Source organism: Macadamia integrifolia, chromosome 11, assembly GCF_013358625.1.
Source record: "Macadamia integrifolia cultivar HAES 741 chromosome 11, SCU_Mint_v3, whole genome shotgun sequence".
NCBI classification, from domain to species: Eukaryota; Viridiplantae; Streptophyta; class Magnoliopsida; order Proteales; family Proteaceae; genus Macadamia; species Macadamia integrifolia.
Window position 1 is genome coordinate 17,305,204 of NC_056567.1, and position 15,563 is coordinate 17,320,766.

At 38.2% G+C, this 15,563-nt stretch overlaps 1 protein-coding gene across 1 annotated transcript; it reads left to right on the forward strand.

Annotated features, from left to right (window-relative positions):
• Positions 1 to 5,539: 5,539 nt before the first annotated feature.
• LOC122092812 (neuroguidin) lies at positions 5,540 to 14,728 on the forward strand (the record flags this gene model as incomplete). The annotated part of the gene is given in 8 exon segments (XM_042663104.1): positions 5,540 to 5,589; positions 11,298 to 11,385; positions 11,495 to 11,674; positions 11,779 to 11,961; positions 12,046 to 12,219; positions 12,316 to 12,470; positions 12,585 to 12,711; positions 14,407 to 14,728. Coding segments are annotated over 8 exon segments (966 nt in total). The 3' UTR covers positions 14,419 to 14,728.
• Between the last annotated feature and the right edge of the window lie 835 nt (positions 14,729 to 15,563).

A 15,563-nucleotide genomic window follows, 5' to 3' on the forward strand; every position in this document is an offset into this window, starting at 1 on the left:
TAGGAAAAGCGATGGAGTACTGCACCCTAGATGGCGAGAGTCTAGTAGCCGAAAGCATCAATAGTTACACTCTGACCCGAGTAGCATGGGCTTTTAATAATATGGTCGTGATCTATAATTACGTGTGACTATCTCCACTATAGAAAGAAAGAAGAAAAAAAAAATCTACTAGTAAATACTAGAAAAAAACTAGGCTTTCTACATATGTATCGTCCAAACAAACACAGCATAAGAATGAAGTATAACACATGACTCACCTCTGTTTTTTGTGTTGGTGCAATACCTAGATTTTTTTTTTTTTTGGTAGAATGTGCAATACCTAGATTGGGACCATAGTTATCAATAAATATGCGTATATATACGAACATTTTAATCAAAAAATCATATTTAACCGTATAAAATGATAGAAACGAATTTAGTCGCAAATTTTAAGGGTTGGAAAATTATAAATCAATAATACACGTATAATACGTATTAAAACATTTAAGTTAAAAAGAAGAAAAAAAAAAAACAAAGGAACCGACTAACCCCAACTTCCGAACCTTCTCAACCCTTAAACCCATCGAAGTATAAAACCTAAAATCCTTGACTGGCACAGCTCTGGTTCTTCAGTTCTTCTCCCTCTCTGTTCCCGATGGTCGGCGATCAAGAGCGAGCATCGATGGAGATTACCCCAATTCCTCCCTTTGCTCTCGTCCTCTTCTCCGTTTCTCCTCCCATCGAAGGAAATTGCAGCAGCGAGAGGGCATTTTGCAATGGCCTTGTACTTCTTATCCTTCTCTGTTCGTCCATCGAGTGGTATATTGATCTCTCTCTATCCTCTGTGAATGGATGCAATCAAGTTGGGGTTTTGTGACCTAGTCTCCAATGTGGTCAAGCTTTGTTTCCATAATGTTGGTTATGTGATGAAAGTGAATTATCATTATCCAATATCATTTTCAACATATTGGACATTTGGATATTGTTGCAAACTTGAAGGAAACAAGGGCCCCATAAATCTTACTAATATTTCTTGGGAAATTTTACCGTCATCCAGGACATTTGAAGCTTAATCTCTAACTTTAATTTTATTATGTTTTTGCATGTTTTGAGGACCGCAAATTCTTATGTTCATCTTTAGTATCATTTGCAATCTCCACTAACATTTTTTCTTTCTGTAAATGTAAGGGAATTCCCCCTCCCCATTTTCTTTGTGAAATACTTGAAATTGACCTTTTATTTAGCTTTGTATAATTTTCTAGTTGAAAAAATTAAAAAAAAAATTAAAAAAAGGGAAAAAAATAAAATTAAAAGAAAGTAAAAAAACAAAAAACTTGAACGAAACATATAAGAAATAGCACAATTTAGTAAGATACATGTGGAATTACATATTGATGGCATATATTTCCCTATATTTTCTAAGTGGCAAATAAAAATGGGTCTAAATTTTATGGACAAATAGGTCCCAACAACCCTTTACCAATGTCAAACATCAACCCAAACAGATTTTGTCCCATGGATGTAAACTTCATAAGTATTGGGATTATGGGGTTCAAGGACGGCAAAAAAAAAGTATGGGGAAGCAAGGATATGGCTGGTATTTAATTGGATTTAAGGCTATATTTAGTATGCATCGTCAGAATAGATGATTAGTTTATAACACATAATGGAATACAACTCTACATGTTTTTTTGTTTCATAATATGTTATAGGTCTAAAATCTATTATGATAACGTATGACAAACACAGCATAAGAATGAAGTCTAACAAATGACTCACCTTTGTTTTTCGTGTTGGTGCAATACCTAGATTTTTTTTTTTGGTAGAATGTGCAATACCTAGATTGGAACCATAGTTATTAATAAATATGCGTATAAATATCTGAACATTTTAATCAAAAAATCATATTTAACCGTATAAAACGATAGAAACAAATTTAGTCGCATATTTTAAGGGTTGGAAAATTATAAATCAATAATACACGTATAATACGTATTAAAACGTTTAAGTTAAAAAGAAGAAAAAAAACAAAGAAACCCACTAACCCCAACTTCCGAACCTTCTCAACCCCTAACCCTTCGAAGTAGAAAACCTGAAATCCCTGACTGGTGCAGCTCTCATTCTTCGGTTCTTCTCCCTCTTTGTTCCCGATGGTCGACGATCAAGAGTGAGCATCAAAGGAGATAACCCTAATTCCTCCCCTTGCTCCCTTCCTCTTCTCCGTTTCTCCTCCCATCGAAGGAAATTGCAGCGGCGAGAGGGCATTTGCAGCAACATTGTTCTTCTTATCATTCTCTATTCGTCCATCGAGTGGTATATTGATCTCTCTCTATCCTCTGTGAATGGATGCAATCAAGTTGGGGTTTTGTGACCTAGTCTCCAATGTGGTCAAGCTTTGTTTCCATAATGTTGGTTATGTGATGAAATTGAATTATCATTATCCAATATCATTTTCAACATGTTAAACATTTGGATATTATTGCAAACTTGAAAGAAACAAGTGCCCCATAAATCTTACTAATACTTCTTGGAAAATTTTATCGTCATCCAGGACATTTGAAGCTTAATCTCTAACTTTAATTTTATTATTTTTTTTCATGTTTTGAGGATCACAAATTCTCATCTTCATCTTTAGTATCATTTGTAATCTCCACTAACATTTTTTCTTTCTGTAAATGTAAGGGAATCCCACCCTCCCCATTTTCTTTGTGAGGTACTTGAAATTGACCTTTGATTTAGCTTTGCGTAATTTTCTAGTTGAAAAATAAAAAATAAAAATAAAAAAACTTGAACGAAACATACAAGAAATGGCAGAATTTAGTAAGATATATGTGAAATTACATATTGTGGCATATATTTTCATAAATTTGCTAAGTAGCGAATAAAAATGGGTCCAAATTTTATGAACAAATAGGTCCCAACAACCTTTTACCAATGTCAAACATCAACCCAAACAAATTCTGTCCCATGGATATAAACTTCATATGTATTGGAATTATGGTGTACATGGACAGCAAAAAAAAAAAGGGTACGAGGAAGCAAGGATATGGCCGGTATTTAATTGGATTTAAGGCTATATTTAGTATGCATCGTCAAAATAGATGATTAGTTTATAACACATAATGGAATCCAATTGTACATGTTTTTTGGTTTCATAATATGTTATAGGTCTAAAATCTATTATGAAAACATATGACAAATACTGCATGAGAATGAAATCTAACACATGACTCACCTCTATTTTTTGTGTTGGTGCAATACTTAGATTTTTTTTTTGGTAGAATGTGCAATACCTAGATTGGGACCATAGTTATTAATAAATATGTGTATATATATCTGAACATTTTAATCAAAAAATCGTATTTAACCATATAAAATGATAGATACGAATTTAATAGCATATTTTAAGGGTTGGAAAATTATAAATCATTAATACACGTATAATACGTATTAAAACGTTTAAGTTAAAAGGAAGAAAAAAAACAAAGAAACCCACTAACCCCAACTTCTGAACCTTCTCAACCCCTAAACCCTTGGAAGTAGAAAACCTGAAATCCCTGACTGGCACAGCTCTCGTTCTTCGGTTCTTCTCCGTATCTATTCCCGGTGGTCGGTGATCAAGAGCGAGCATCGAAGGAGATAACCCCAATTCCTCCCCTTGCTCCCTTCCTCTTCTCCGTTTCTCCTCCCATCGAAGGCAATTGCAGCGGCGGGAGGGCATTTGCAGCGGCCTTGTTCTTCTTATCATCCTCTGTTCGTTCATCGAGTGGTATATTGATCTCTCTCTATCCTCTATAAATGGATGCAATCAAGTTGGGGTTTTGTGACCTAGGCTCCAATGTGGGTTTAAGATGATTTGTTTTAGATGAGTGGGTGCATCCTCTTCTTCCTTTTCCAGTATGTGACAATGTCTCCTTTGACCCATCCCCGGGGGGTTTGGGGTGCTGAATATCAAAGGCCTTAGGGTATTGTATTGTAGGCTAGAAACATCAATTCATGCTTCTAATTGACTAACAAACGTGAGAACAATGTTAAACAGTACATCTACTATCAATGAGAACTAAAGGCTAGGTTGTGGGCAATCACTGTTTGATAAAATAAACTTTTTTAGAATGTTGACTGAAGTTGATTACTTATGCTTTCAAGAATTTTCTAGTGATTTATATTCTTTTTGACAATCACCGATCTCATCGAGTTTATGTGAGCACACTAGTAAACTACATTAATCATGTTGTGTTTGTGTTTCTTGTCTTGTTTATTTACCTCATTGTTGTTGAAATTAACATTCATCTGCTTAAATCATCCATTCCCTTGATATGACACAACTTATAAGTGTTCACCTTAGATTTTAGCGGGCAAACAATCATTTTTAGTTCCTTTTTAATACCAAAATAAACCCGTATTTTTGCTCCTAAATTTTCATGGAGCAACCGTATTAAACGTGTATTAAACATGTAACGTATCATTGCCGTTCACGTTTTATTGTGTTAGACTTTTTCAGAAGTATTATTACAGTATGATCCGTTTAATCGTCGTATGTATCCGTTCACATATTATTGCCGTTCCCGAACTTTCTAACTATGACTGGGGCCATATGGGGACCAACTAGGGGACATGAAGGGGCCCACTAGGCAAACACCTGGTTCCGATCCGATTCCTCAAAACATGATCCTGCACGATTCTGTTTCAGATAGGCAGACTCCCGATCCAATTCACCGATTTTACTAAACCTTGATTTATCCCACCCGAGGGTTTTGTGCAACAGAGCCACTGTGGGAGGAGACGACGACCAATGGACCTGCTAGCTTTAAGGTATACAACTTCCTCTTCATCTCTTTCTGCCTCTCTCATTGGCATGCGAAGAACCTGGAAGAAAGCTTCAAGCCATTGACTTTTATATCCCAGAGCAGATTTCATCTTTGTCGCTCACAAGAATCAATTCTTCTTGGTTTTGGCTTCTCTTAATCAAAATCATCTCCTTTAATTGTTTGGTTTCGATTGAAAGGAACAAATTGGTTTCAAATTCAAATTTGTTTAGGAACGAGTTCTAGTCGGGAAGGTATGTGATCTTTGAAGTTGAACTAAGACAATATTGTTGAAAACCTACCCCAACGTTTGGAATAGTTTTTCTGTGTATCCATCGCTTGCCAAGTTCTAATGGTTTGTGTCATGCCTACTTTAAGATTTTCTAGTTGGCAAGGCTAAGCTTTCTAATTTCATGTAGTCAATTGCTCAATAGCTTCTGCAACTATGAAATTTGTTGGGAAAGTTCTTTCGTTGGTTCAGTTGTGGTATTACTGTATTAGTAACTGATTCTTTGGGTCTTACGGGATGGAGTATTTTTTACTCGAAATTTTGGTCAACTTTTACAATGCTTGGCTGAACTTAATAATAAAAGAGAACTTGGAAGATGGATCCTGACCAGAAGAGTGCTACAGCTTAGCCTGTCCATGTAGTCATGCGCCCACTCACTTCCTTATGATTTTTATGCAACTCATGTAAATTGCACAATTTTTTTATCTATTTATTGTTTATGATAATCTCTGTATGTCTTGCAGACAATATGGAGGAGAATACTAAATCATTAGTTGACAACGAAATGGCAAACAAGTAAGTCTGCACTAGGCCTAGATCACACTTTGCATTTTTTTTTCCCTTTCCATTCATATCTAGGTTGATTTGCAAACAATGGTAAAAGTTTCTTCAGTTTAGTGGAGGCTTCGTTGTTTCTTTTTTATGTTGATAGGAACTTCCTTGGTTTTTCCTTAATCAGTATCTTAAGTATTTTCTTGATTGGCTGCTCGAAGGAAGATTTTCAAGGCTGTGGCATCTGAATCTGCATTGGAAGTTCTGTTTATATCCTCTTTGAACAGTTGATAAAAAATTATAAATAAGCCTCACTTTTGTTAAGTTTGTTGGCCATTATGTGGCAATGGAAAAAACAAAGGCTTTGGTTGTCTTATCTTAGCTTTTACTCCAAAATGAAAGGTTTTTGATTTGTCAGCCTAAGAAAAATGAAGTTATGAATCTGATTTGTATTTCACTCTCTACTTTATTGACTATTGTATTTTACGACCATGTATAGACTATTTTGTACACTTATACTGGATTATAATAGGGCCCAAAAAGACTTAACAAATTGAAGTAAGTTGAATTCAGACCACAGGATAAAATTTTTTGGGAACAGAAATTGGACTACTTTAGCTCTTAAATATGATTAAAGCAGAGGTCTAAGCCCTTAACTGGCAGTAGTGGGAGTCTATCTGTGACAAGGAAGCTTTAGATGACATCACATCATCCAACAGTCAAATGCTGCAGTTTTCCATCCAGTAACAGGAGTCAACGAATGAGACTTGATCTTCCTATCTTGGCCCTAATCTTGTGTAATTCAAATCATCCTAGATATTGAATAAAAGATAAAATAATTTTTGACTTCTTTTTTTTTTTTTTTTTTTGGGGTGGGGGGGAGGTGGGGTACTTAAGGAGGAGGAGGAGGTTTCTTGCCTTGAGTTCTTTCAAAGGTTGGGAAAGATTGACTGCTACATTGTCCACTGTCTATTCAAGAAGTCTTCAAAGGTAACTGAAGATTCTTTGGAAACTCGGAAAATTCCAAGTGTATTCTAACTTCTAAGGATAAAAAGGCTAAAGAAGGCCAGAAGAAAGAAAGAGAACTAAAAAGTGAAATTTTAGAAGCTTATTGGGTTTAGGGGCTGTAGGTTCATGGAATATTGTGGCTAAAGTAAGCTACAAGGAAGCTTTAAATGACTTCGCAACATCCAATAGTCAAGCATTGCAGTTCACCATCCAGTAACATGAGTTAATGGCTGTGACTTTATCTTCCTATATTGGCCAAAATCTTGTGTAATTTCAATCATCATAGTATATATATGGTGTGTGTGTGTGTTTTTTTTTTTTTTTGGGGGGGGGGGGAGAGGGGGGGCAGGGTGCTTAAGGGGGAGGGCTCATGCCAGTGAGTTCTTTCGAAGGTTGGGGGAAGATTGACTGCTGCATTGTCCACTATCTATTTAAGAAGTGTTCAAAAAGAAGGGGTTTGGTGAAGGAGTGGAGTGAAACTGAAGATTTTCTGGAAACTTGGAAAATTCCGAGGGTGTTCTCAGCTTGATGACAGGAAATCTAATGATAAAAAGGTTAAAGGATGCTAGTTGGAAGAAGGGAACTAAAGAGTGAAATTTTAGGAGTGTATTTGATAGAGAACCCTTAGGGAAGGGAGGGGAAATCAGAGTAGAGATGGAGAAAAGGAGGATCACACTCACACATTCATTCAATAATCAAATTGCTCTCTAAATCTTCAGTCGATTACAACTAATATATAGGAAGATAGGAACATGAAATTAGAAACTTAACTGGAATGGAAACTAGCCTAAATTAGGAAACAACTATAAAAAGGAAACCAAAGCAAGGAAATAAATCCTACTCCTACGTTCAAGTCTGGAAACTAAAAGCATGAAATAAAATACTAAGTAAACTACTAATTTTATTTCCAACCCCTGTTGGACCAAAACCCTAGGTTGGACCGGTTCTTCTTGGCTCTTGGCTTCCAAAGCCGGTCATGCTGGTCCAACTAAGAAAGGGCAGCCGTATCTGCATCAACTCTCCTCTTCTGAAAAGAACTCGACTCCGTCGAGTTAGGGAAAAGACCGAGGAGACCGTCTGAAGGAATACACTGAATGAAGAATGATCCCACCATCTTCTTGAGCTTAATTTCAGGGAGATCTTTGGCAGGATGAAACTTCATAGTCTTGTTGGCATGCTTGAAGGCATAGGTATTGGCATAGTCACAATGCTGTACTTTCTTATCAAACAACCAAGGTCGACCAAGAAGGATATGGCACACCTTCAGAGGGAGGACATCACATTGGACTGTATCCTTAAATCCACCAATAGAATATGTGACCAAGTACTTATCTGTGATTTTGAGATTAGTGTTGTTCACCCAAGCAACCTTGTAAGGATTAGGATGTGGTTCTGTATTCAATCCCAGCTTACGAACAGCGTCTTCAGAGACAACATTAGTGCAACTGCCTCCATCAATGACTAAGGTTAGCAACTGATCATTGCACTTCACACGAGTCTGAAAAATACTACTGCGGCGCCAATCTTCATTTTCAGTGGCATTTTGAGTGGTCAACACATGACGAATGACATAAAAAGGATGTTGGTCATCGTCACTGAGAGTGTCATTGACTTCACCTGTTGCACGTTCTTCTTTTAAATCAACTGTGTCAGAACCAAGTTGCTCTTCGGGAATATATGGTATAGGAGAATCTTTATCAATAAAAGCAACCAAACGGCTGGGACATTGGGCACTGATATGTCCAAATCCATGGCATGAGTAGCACCGAACTGTGAATTTTGAAGAATCAGAAGGTTTATCTGAACCACGCCGAGGGGGCGAATATGGGCGAGTAGGCCGTGAAGATGACATTTCAGAAACATGCCGAGATGGAGAATACGGCCGACTAGGTCGTGAAGAAACCATAGATGTAGCACTTGCCTGTGGCTTGCTAGATGACCTCTCTTGGGTAGGAGACTATTGCCAAACGGAACTAGTACCTCGAGAAAAAGTATCTGCAAAATTTCTCCGGTTGTATGGGCGTTTCAGACTTTCCTCAACCTGATATGCTACTTGTACGGCATATTCCATTGTAGGTAGTCGACTAGATGCAAGGGCAGCACTAAGTTGAGGGTGCAGACCATTGCGAAATTGGGGCACTAAGACTTCTTCATCCCACTCAAAGTCAGAACGAGTGGCCAAATAATAAAATCTAGCAACATACTCTTCAACGTTCAAATTCTCTTGTTTCAACTGTGCAAACCTGAGATGCATGCGTTGCTTGTAATCAGAAGGCAAGAATCGCCAATTCATGATTTCATACATTTCAGCCCAAGTAGTGACCAACCCAATGACTCGGGTTCGGTTCTGTTGTTGCTTGATCCACCAGACTCGAGCCGTGCCTTTCAGTTTGGCCTCTGCAAATAGGATCTTTCGAGCCTCAGTCAACCCGTACCATCTGAAGAATGTATCTAAACTGTGAATCCAGTCAATGTACAATTCTGGATTATTGTCTCCATAAAAATCAAGGACATCCAGTTTTACTGCTCTTTCTGCTCCATCATCATGTCTACCAGTCCCATATGGTGGTGGAGGTGGTGGTGGTGGTGTATGATGTGGTAGTGGTGGTGGTGTTACTGGCAGATCCTGTGGAGTGGTGTTGGAAGAATCCCCAGACTGAATGGGACTCTTTCCTTTATCTGCTATCACCAAACGATCAATAGAAACTTGCATAGATTCCACCATTGTCTTTAGGGACGTGACCATGTTAGTGAGGGCATCAAATTTTGTATCAGTTTCTCCTTTATAGGAATTCAACTGTTGAACAACTTCACTATTGGCTACCATGGTGATGAGTAACAAAATAGCACTCAAAGAATAATGGTAGAATAGTAAATAACTGGATGCTTAAAGGGTAGGGACAGAATGGTAAATTTTTTTTTTTTTTTGAAGTTAAAACTAAAACGCAAAAAGGTATATCAATCACGTGTGGGATAGGGGTTTGATTTGGAAATAAAAATATATGGGACAAAAGGGGAATAAAGGAGAAAGGGAGGGGTATTTTAGGAAATAAAAGATAAATAAAAGAAAAAGGAACAAAAGGGGAATCGTGGGGGTGGGTTTTACTGACCAAGGAGGTGTCTCCTTCTGGGAGATGGAACCAGCAGTGGGAGTTCGGTGAAGGAGGAGGGAGACGTCGCGACTCCGATGAAGGGATGGGTGACTCGCGACGGCTTCAACTCAGGTATGTCGCTGCCTCTCTCTTCTCATCTCGTCTTCTTTTCTTCTTCTTTCTTCTCTCCGTCTGTTCTTCTCGGTTCTTTTTCTCTTTTTCTTTGCCGTCGGACACAGAGAGGAGGCGGTGACTTCAATGATGGATTGTGACTTCGATGGAGGTGGTGATCAGCAACGGGGACTTCGATCAACAACGGGTACTTCACAACGAAGAAAGTCAATGTGCGGGAGGAGGCGAGAAGACTGGGAACCAGGTATGTTCACTTTTTTGGTTCTGTCTCGCTCTCTCTTTGACTCTCTCTCTTCTCTCTTCTTCTTTCTTCTCGATTCTTTTCTCTTTTTTCTTTGCCGTCGGACACAGAGAGGAGGCGGCGGCTGCTGTCGGAAGGGACAGAGAAGGCGGAGGGCAGGTGGTGCTGCCGGAAGGAACAGAGAAGGCCGAGGGCAGGGAGGGTTTGGGGTTTTTTTTTTTTTTTTTTTTTATCTTTTCTGCTATCGCTTTCTGCTGCTTCTCCGACTTCGACCTCGACTCTTTTTTTTTTTTCACTGTGTTCTCAGTATCGGTGGAATCAGACACAGAGAATGGGAAGGGAAGAGGAAAGATGGGGAAGGAATAGGATCCTTCGGCTCTGATACCAGGTTGATAGAAAACCCTTAGGGAAGGGGGGGAAATCAGAGTAGAGATGGGGAAAAGGAGGGTCACACTCACACATTCATTCAATAATCAAATTGCTCTCTAAATCTTCAGTCGATTACAACCAATATATAGGAAAATAGGAACATGAAATTAGAAACTTAACTGGAATGGAAACTAGTCTAAATTAGGAAACAACTATAAAAAGGAAACCAAAGCAAGGAAATAAATCCTACTCTTACGTTCAAGTCTGGAAACTAAAAGCATGAAATAAAATACTAGGTAAACTACTAATTTTATTTCCAACCCTTGTTGGACCAAAACCCTGGGCTGGACCGGTTCTTCTTGGCTCTTGGCTTCCAAAGCCGGTCATGCTGGTCCAACCAAGAAAGGGCAGCCATATCTGCATCAGTATTGGGTTTAGACGCCTTGAGTTCATTGATTATTGTGGTTTTTCTGTTCTGTTTCCAGTCCTCATGTTGGGCTTTACATTTGGTGCTTCAGTTTCTATGAGATGCCTCCATTTTTTTCCCCCCAATTTAAAGCTTTTTGATGCATTCTCAAGTTTTGGGTCTGGCACTGGGATTCTGCTTTGATGATATTTACAGTTTTTTCTTATATTCCTAGGTGTGTGTGGTTGCGTGTGGGAGGGAGGGGGGGGCAGGGTAGGTGTTTTCTTTCTTGCCTTATATTTACGCCTTGTGGACTTCCCCCACCCGGATGTAGATATGCATGTATTTATTCCAGAATTATTTGTTTCTTTTATAAAGGACCTGATCAATAATTTATTTTCAGATAAATTCAATTTTTTTTATACCAATTACGATTGAAATGCTTCATACTAGGTTTGATTTTGGTTTTAACTTGTACTTTTAGAGAGGCTCCTCGGTTAGTGGCTTTATTGAAAGAAATGAAGGACGGATTGGATGCAGTGAAGAGTAAAGTGCAAGCTCTAACCACAAAGGTAAGAGGAACTTTGACATTCCTGCTTCAGATTTTGACAATAAGTAATCTTACTTTTGGTTAAATGGAAATATTTGTTTGATTCAGTTTTCTGTTGTATCTTCTACCAGGTGAAAGAGAATCATTTTCCAACAGTAGATGGGCTAAGTTATCTGGATGCAAAGCATTTACTACTGCTAAGTTACTGCGAGTCAATTGTTTATTACTTGCTTCGTAAGGCAAAAGGGTTGTCAATTGAGGGGCACCCTGTTGTTCAGAGTCTTGTAGAGATAAGGTTATTTTTGGAGAAGGTCTTCATCTGTTTCCTCCACACACCAAACTCTCATTTATATCTTTCTGTTTGTTTCCTAATATTTAGTTCACATCATTTTTTCCCCACTCTTAAATTTGACAGATCCGCCCAATTGATAAGAAACTTCAGTACCAAACTCAAAAGCTCATGAGGAGCATTAGTAACGCAACAGAGAAAGTGGGTTCTGATGAAAAGAAAACAGACACTGCTCAGAATGCAGATGACCCGTTAAAATATCGGCCAAATCCAGACTTGCTTATTAGCAAAATAAATCAGAGTTCCCAGGTGGGTCGAGGTGGCAAATTTATTCAACAAGTCTCAATATAGTGAAAGGTTTTGGTTTTCTAAGTCCATGTATATGAATTTTAGGATGGTGATGGTGTGTACCGACCACCCAAATTTGCTCCTACTACTATGGAGGAGGATAAAACCTTGAAACAGGAAAAATTAGTTAGGAGAAAGATGAAGGAGACTCTTCGGCAAGCTGAGCAGAGCGATTTTGTGAGGAAAATGATGGATGATTTTGAAGGGAGACCTGAGGAGGTTGGTATTTGATTCCCTTATGGCTTTGATGATGAGTTTCAGATAACATATATTTTGTATTGTACTGTTGTTCATCTTGATTGTAATAAAAAACAGGTGAGAGAAAGTTTTGGAGCTGAAAGTGGAGAGCTTAGGAGATATAAAGCAAAAATGGAAGAGCGTGCACGACAAGAAGAGGAGCTTTTCATTCGTGCTCCACTTACAAAGATGGAAAAGAAGAGAGAGAAGCACTTGAAGAAATCAAGAAATGGGTATGCATCATGTAACATCAAATTTACTGACATTGTATTGATGAAACTTTGGAAATTCACCTTGATATTTTCTCTTTTGTTTGATGTGATACATGTGGCTTTCATTTTTACCAGATTGCGTGGTTTGACGGATGATTTCTATGACGAGATTAGAACTTTACCTTTAGAGGATGATGGCAATGATCATACAATGAGCTTCAGAAGTGCTAGCAGTGGAGGCAAAAACCATAGTAAGCGTAAGGTATTATTGATTTAGGGCCATGCTTAATCCTTTATTTTTAGTATGAATAATTGCATGCTTCTAGTTGTGACCCTATAGGTGAATTGTGGAATGTATCACATCACATTGATTCTGCCCACAGGGCAGCTTGGATGCCTGTTCACATGTCAAATTTCAGACCAACTGGAGCTTGCCCCTTGCTAAAAAAAAAAAAAAAAAAAAAAAGAAAGAGGGTGCATGGACATACATGGGACTATGGGAGGGGTATGCCCTTACAGGGAAGGAAAAATGATTGATATTGATGATGAAATTTGACATGTGGCCAATCTGCCCATTCTCTAGATATCCAACAGTTAGATTTGCCACAACATTCCTCCACATGGCAGAATCAACACCAGGTGGCAGCCTCTATTTTAACTTGCTGGGTGATAATAAGAACTAAAAGACTTCATCTGTCATTTATTGTCTATTTGTCTTCTTATAGTTTCTTAACTCAACAAAGCCTCATCTCAACTGCTTGGGCTGCTTGTGTAAGTTTGTGTGGTATATTATTCTGTGTTGTTTTATGCACTTTTTTTACAACCTTTTGCTTCACCGGAATCACTTGTAACATCAGGAATATGAGTTTGTGTGTAGATTTAGTTACAGGACGTTGAAATTTGTCTATTTGTTACCTTGATTTTGTCTAAGTTGTGCTGGAATAAGCTGGTTTTGTTTGATTATTGTTTTGATACTGTGATATATCTTGATAAATAATGTGTTGTCATGTTCTTTCAAGGCCAATCTTTGGTGTTGACATACTTGCGTCTATTCAATCCACTCACGGATTGCGGGAGATGATAATGGAAATGTGTACATCTTGCACAAACATTTTCTCATACTTGTGTGTCTTTAACTACTTCGGGCTTGACAGGAATTATATTTTCTTTATGCTGTTCAATGAATCGTTAAAATTACATCCAGGAAGGGCAACTGTATCTATGTTAGGAATTGAAAAAAGTGCATGCTACATGTCTATATTCTCATCCGAAGCAGACTTCACATCTACTTACCTACTGGACTTTGATATTGGACCTTCACATGGATACTGGTACCTGATCTTAAAAACAGGGTATATCTTGTATACCCCAGAGCTACTAATGCTGGGAATCTCAATTTATTTTTTAGCTATGAATGGTTCACTGAATCTGGTAGAAAAGCTGAACATAGCGAGGAACTTGAATGAAAACTTTGGACATACAGCTTTGGAGTTCTGCTGATTGTTGTTTGGGAAAGTTCAGCTTTTCTGTGGTGGGTTTTAAGATGCACGTGTCCAATTGCTTGACATTGAATGAGGATCTTGCAGCCTGCGATTGTAGGTGTTTGTGTTTGTGTTTGTGGCAGTCCACTAACTGGTCTGAGTATGAAACTTAAACCAAGCTTCTGGAAAGTTTACATGTGAATTGTCAGTTTTAGTTCCAGTGGTTGCATGAAATTTTAAGCTTAATTCCAAGTTCTTCTGTGAACACCTTTTTGTTTGATTATTTATTCTTTTTTTTTTTTTTTTTTTTTTTTTTTTTTGTAAATTGAAACTTAATCCCTAGGAGTTTCTATCTCTTATTTTCTGTCGCTGCATATAAGTTTTTGCTTTGCCTTCGACTGAATTCTGTACTGACGACTGGTTCTCTCTTGGGTATCCATGAGTTGGATCCTGACACCAATTTCTCATTTTTGCAGAGGCAGCATTGAGGAGGACCGGGCAGATCTTGCATGTATGTGATCAAATTTTGTAGCTCATCCAAAGTTTTTAGAGATTTGATATCCTTAAACCACCTTTGATCTTAGAGATACTGCACTGTCACTTTAAGCTCTAGATAACGTGAATCCTTGGTGGAGGAAAAGCAAATCATATTTAGGAAGTCTTTGCCTATAGCGCTGTAACAGTAGTGGATCCGTGAAGATATTTATTGTGATTTATTATATGTACTGGTTGAACATCTGATTTCTTTTCATAAAGCCAACAACTGGAAATGAAAGTCGATCGAATTCTTTGTTTTTTTGGTTACAAAGTAGGGGGTACAGAGGGGGGGGGGGGCGGGAGTGGGTAGTGGGGACTAGATTTACTAGCTGCTTACCAGGATCGTTCGAATTCTTTCAATTTAACTTTTATTCTGCACACCCTTAGTTGAAAACGGGTTGGACTTTATAAAACCTTAAGTTAGCAGATGACCGAACATCGACATACAAGATAGGGTTGAGGGATGGAAGATTGGTGCAATTGGCCTTGCAATTGGCCTTGACCAATCCTGATTCTGGATCTTCTAGGGTGGCTGATCTTATGTTTTTTTCTGATTGGAAAAAAGGGTTTTCAGATATGAATGGCTGATTCTAGGGTTTTTGGACTAATTTCGATCTGAAATTCGATTGAAATCGGCAATTTCAGCCCCACTTCCGTGATTAAAATCCTTGGATCAGTTATGGCCAGCCTTGCAGGACTTGGTTAGCGCTAAGGAAATGGAAGCATTCAAAGCGTGCAGCAAATATATTCTTTTACTATGCTGGGAAGAGGTTCTCTGAGCTGGAGCTGCTAGGAAGTGGATAATCGAACACCCTCTCTCTTCCTTTATATGAACACCCATTTTTAAATTAAAGGAAAGGAAAGGCGAGAACTCTTGACAAATGAAGGCTTATAAATGACTCTTTCCTATTGTTCTGCTACCCTATGCAGCTTGCTCATGGAACTGACCTTTATTTTTTGGGGGAAAAGAATCCTTGAGCTGACCGCAAATTGTACGTTACCAACCTTTCTTCACCTGAAATAATCATCTACCTCTTAATATGTGAAACTGTTTTGTTGCTCTTGATACACACCATTGGAATGGTACATTGGCCGT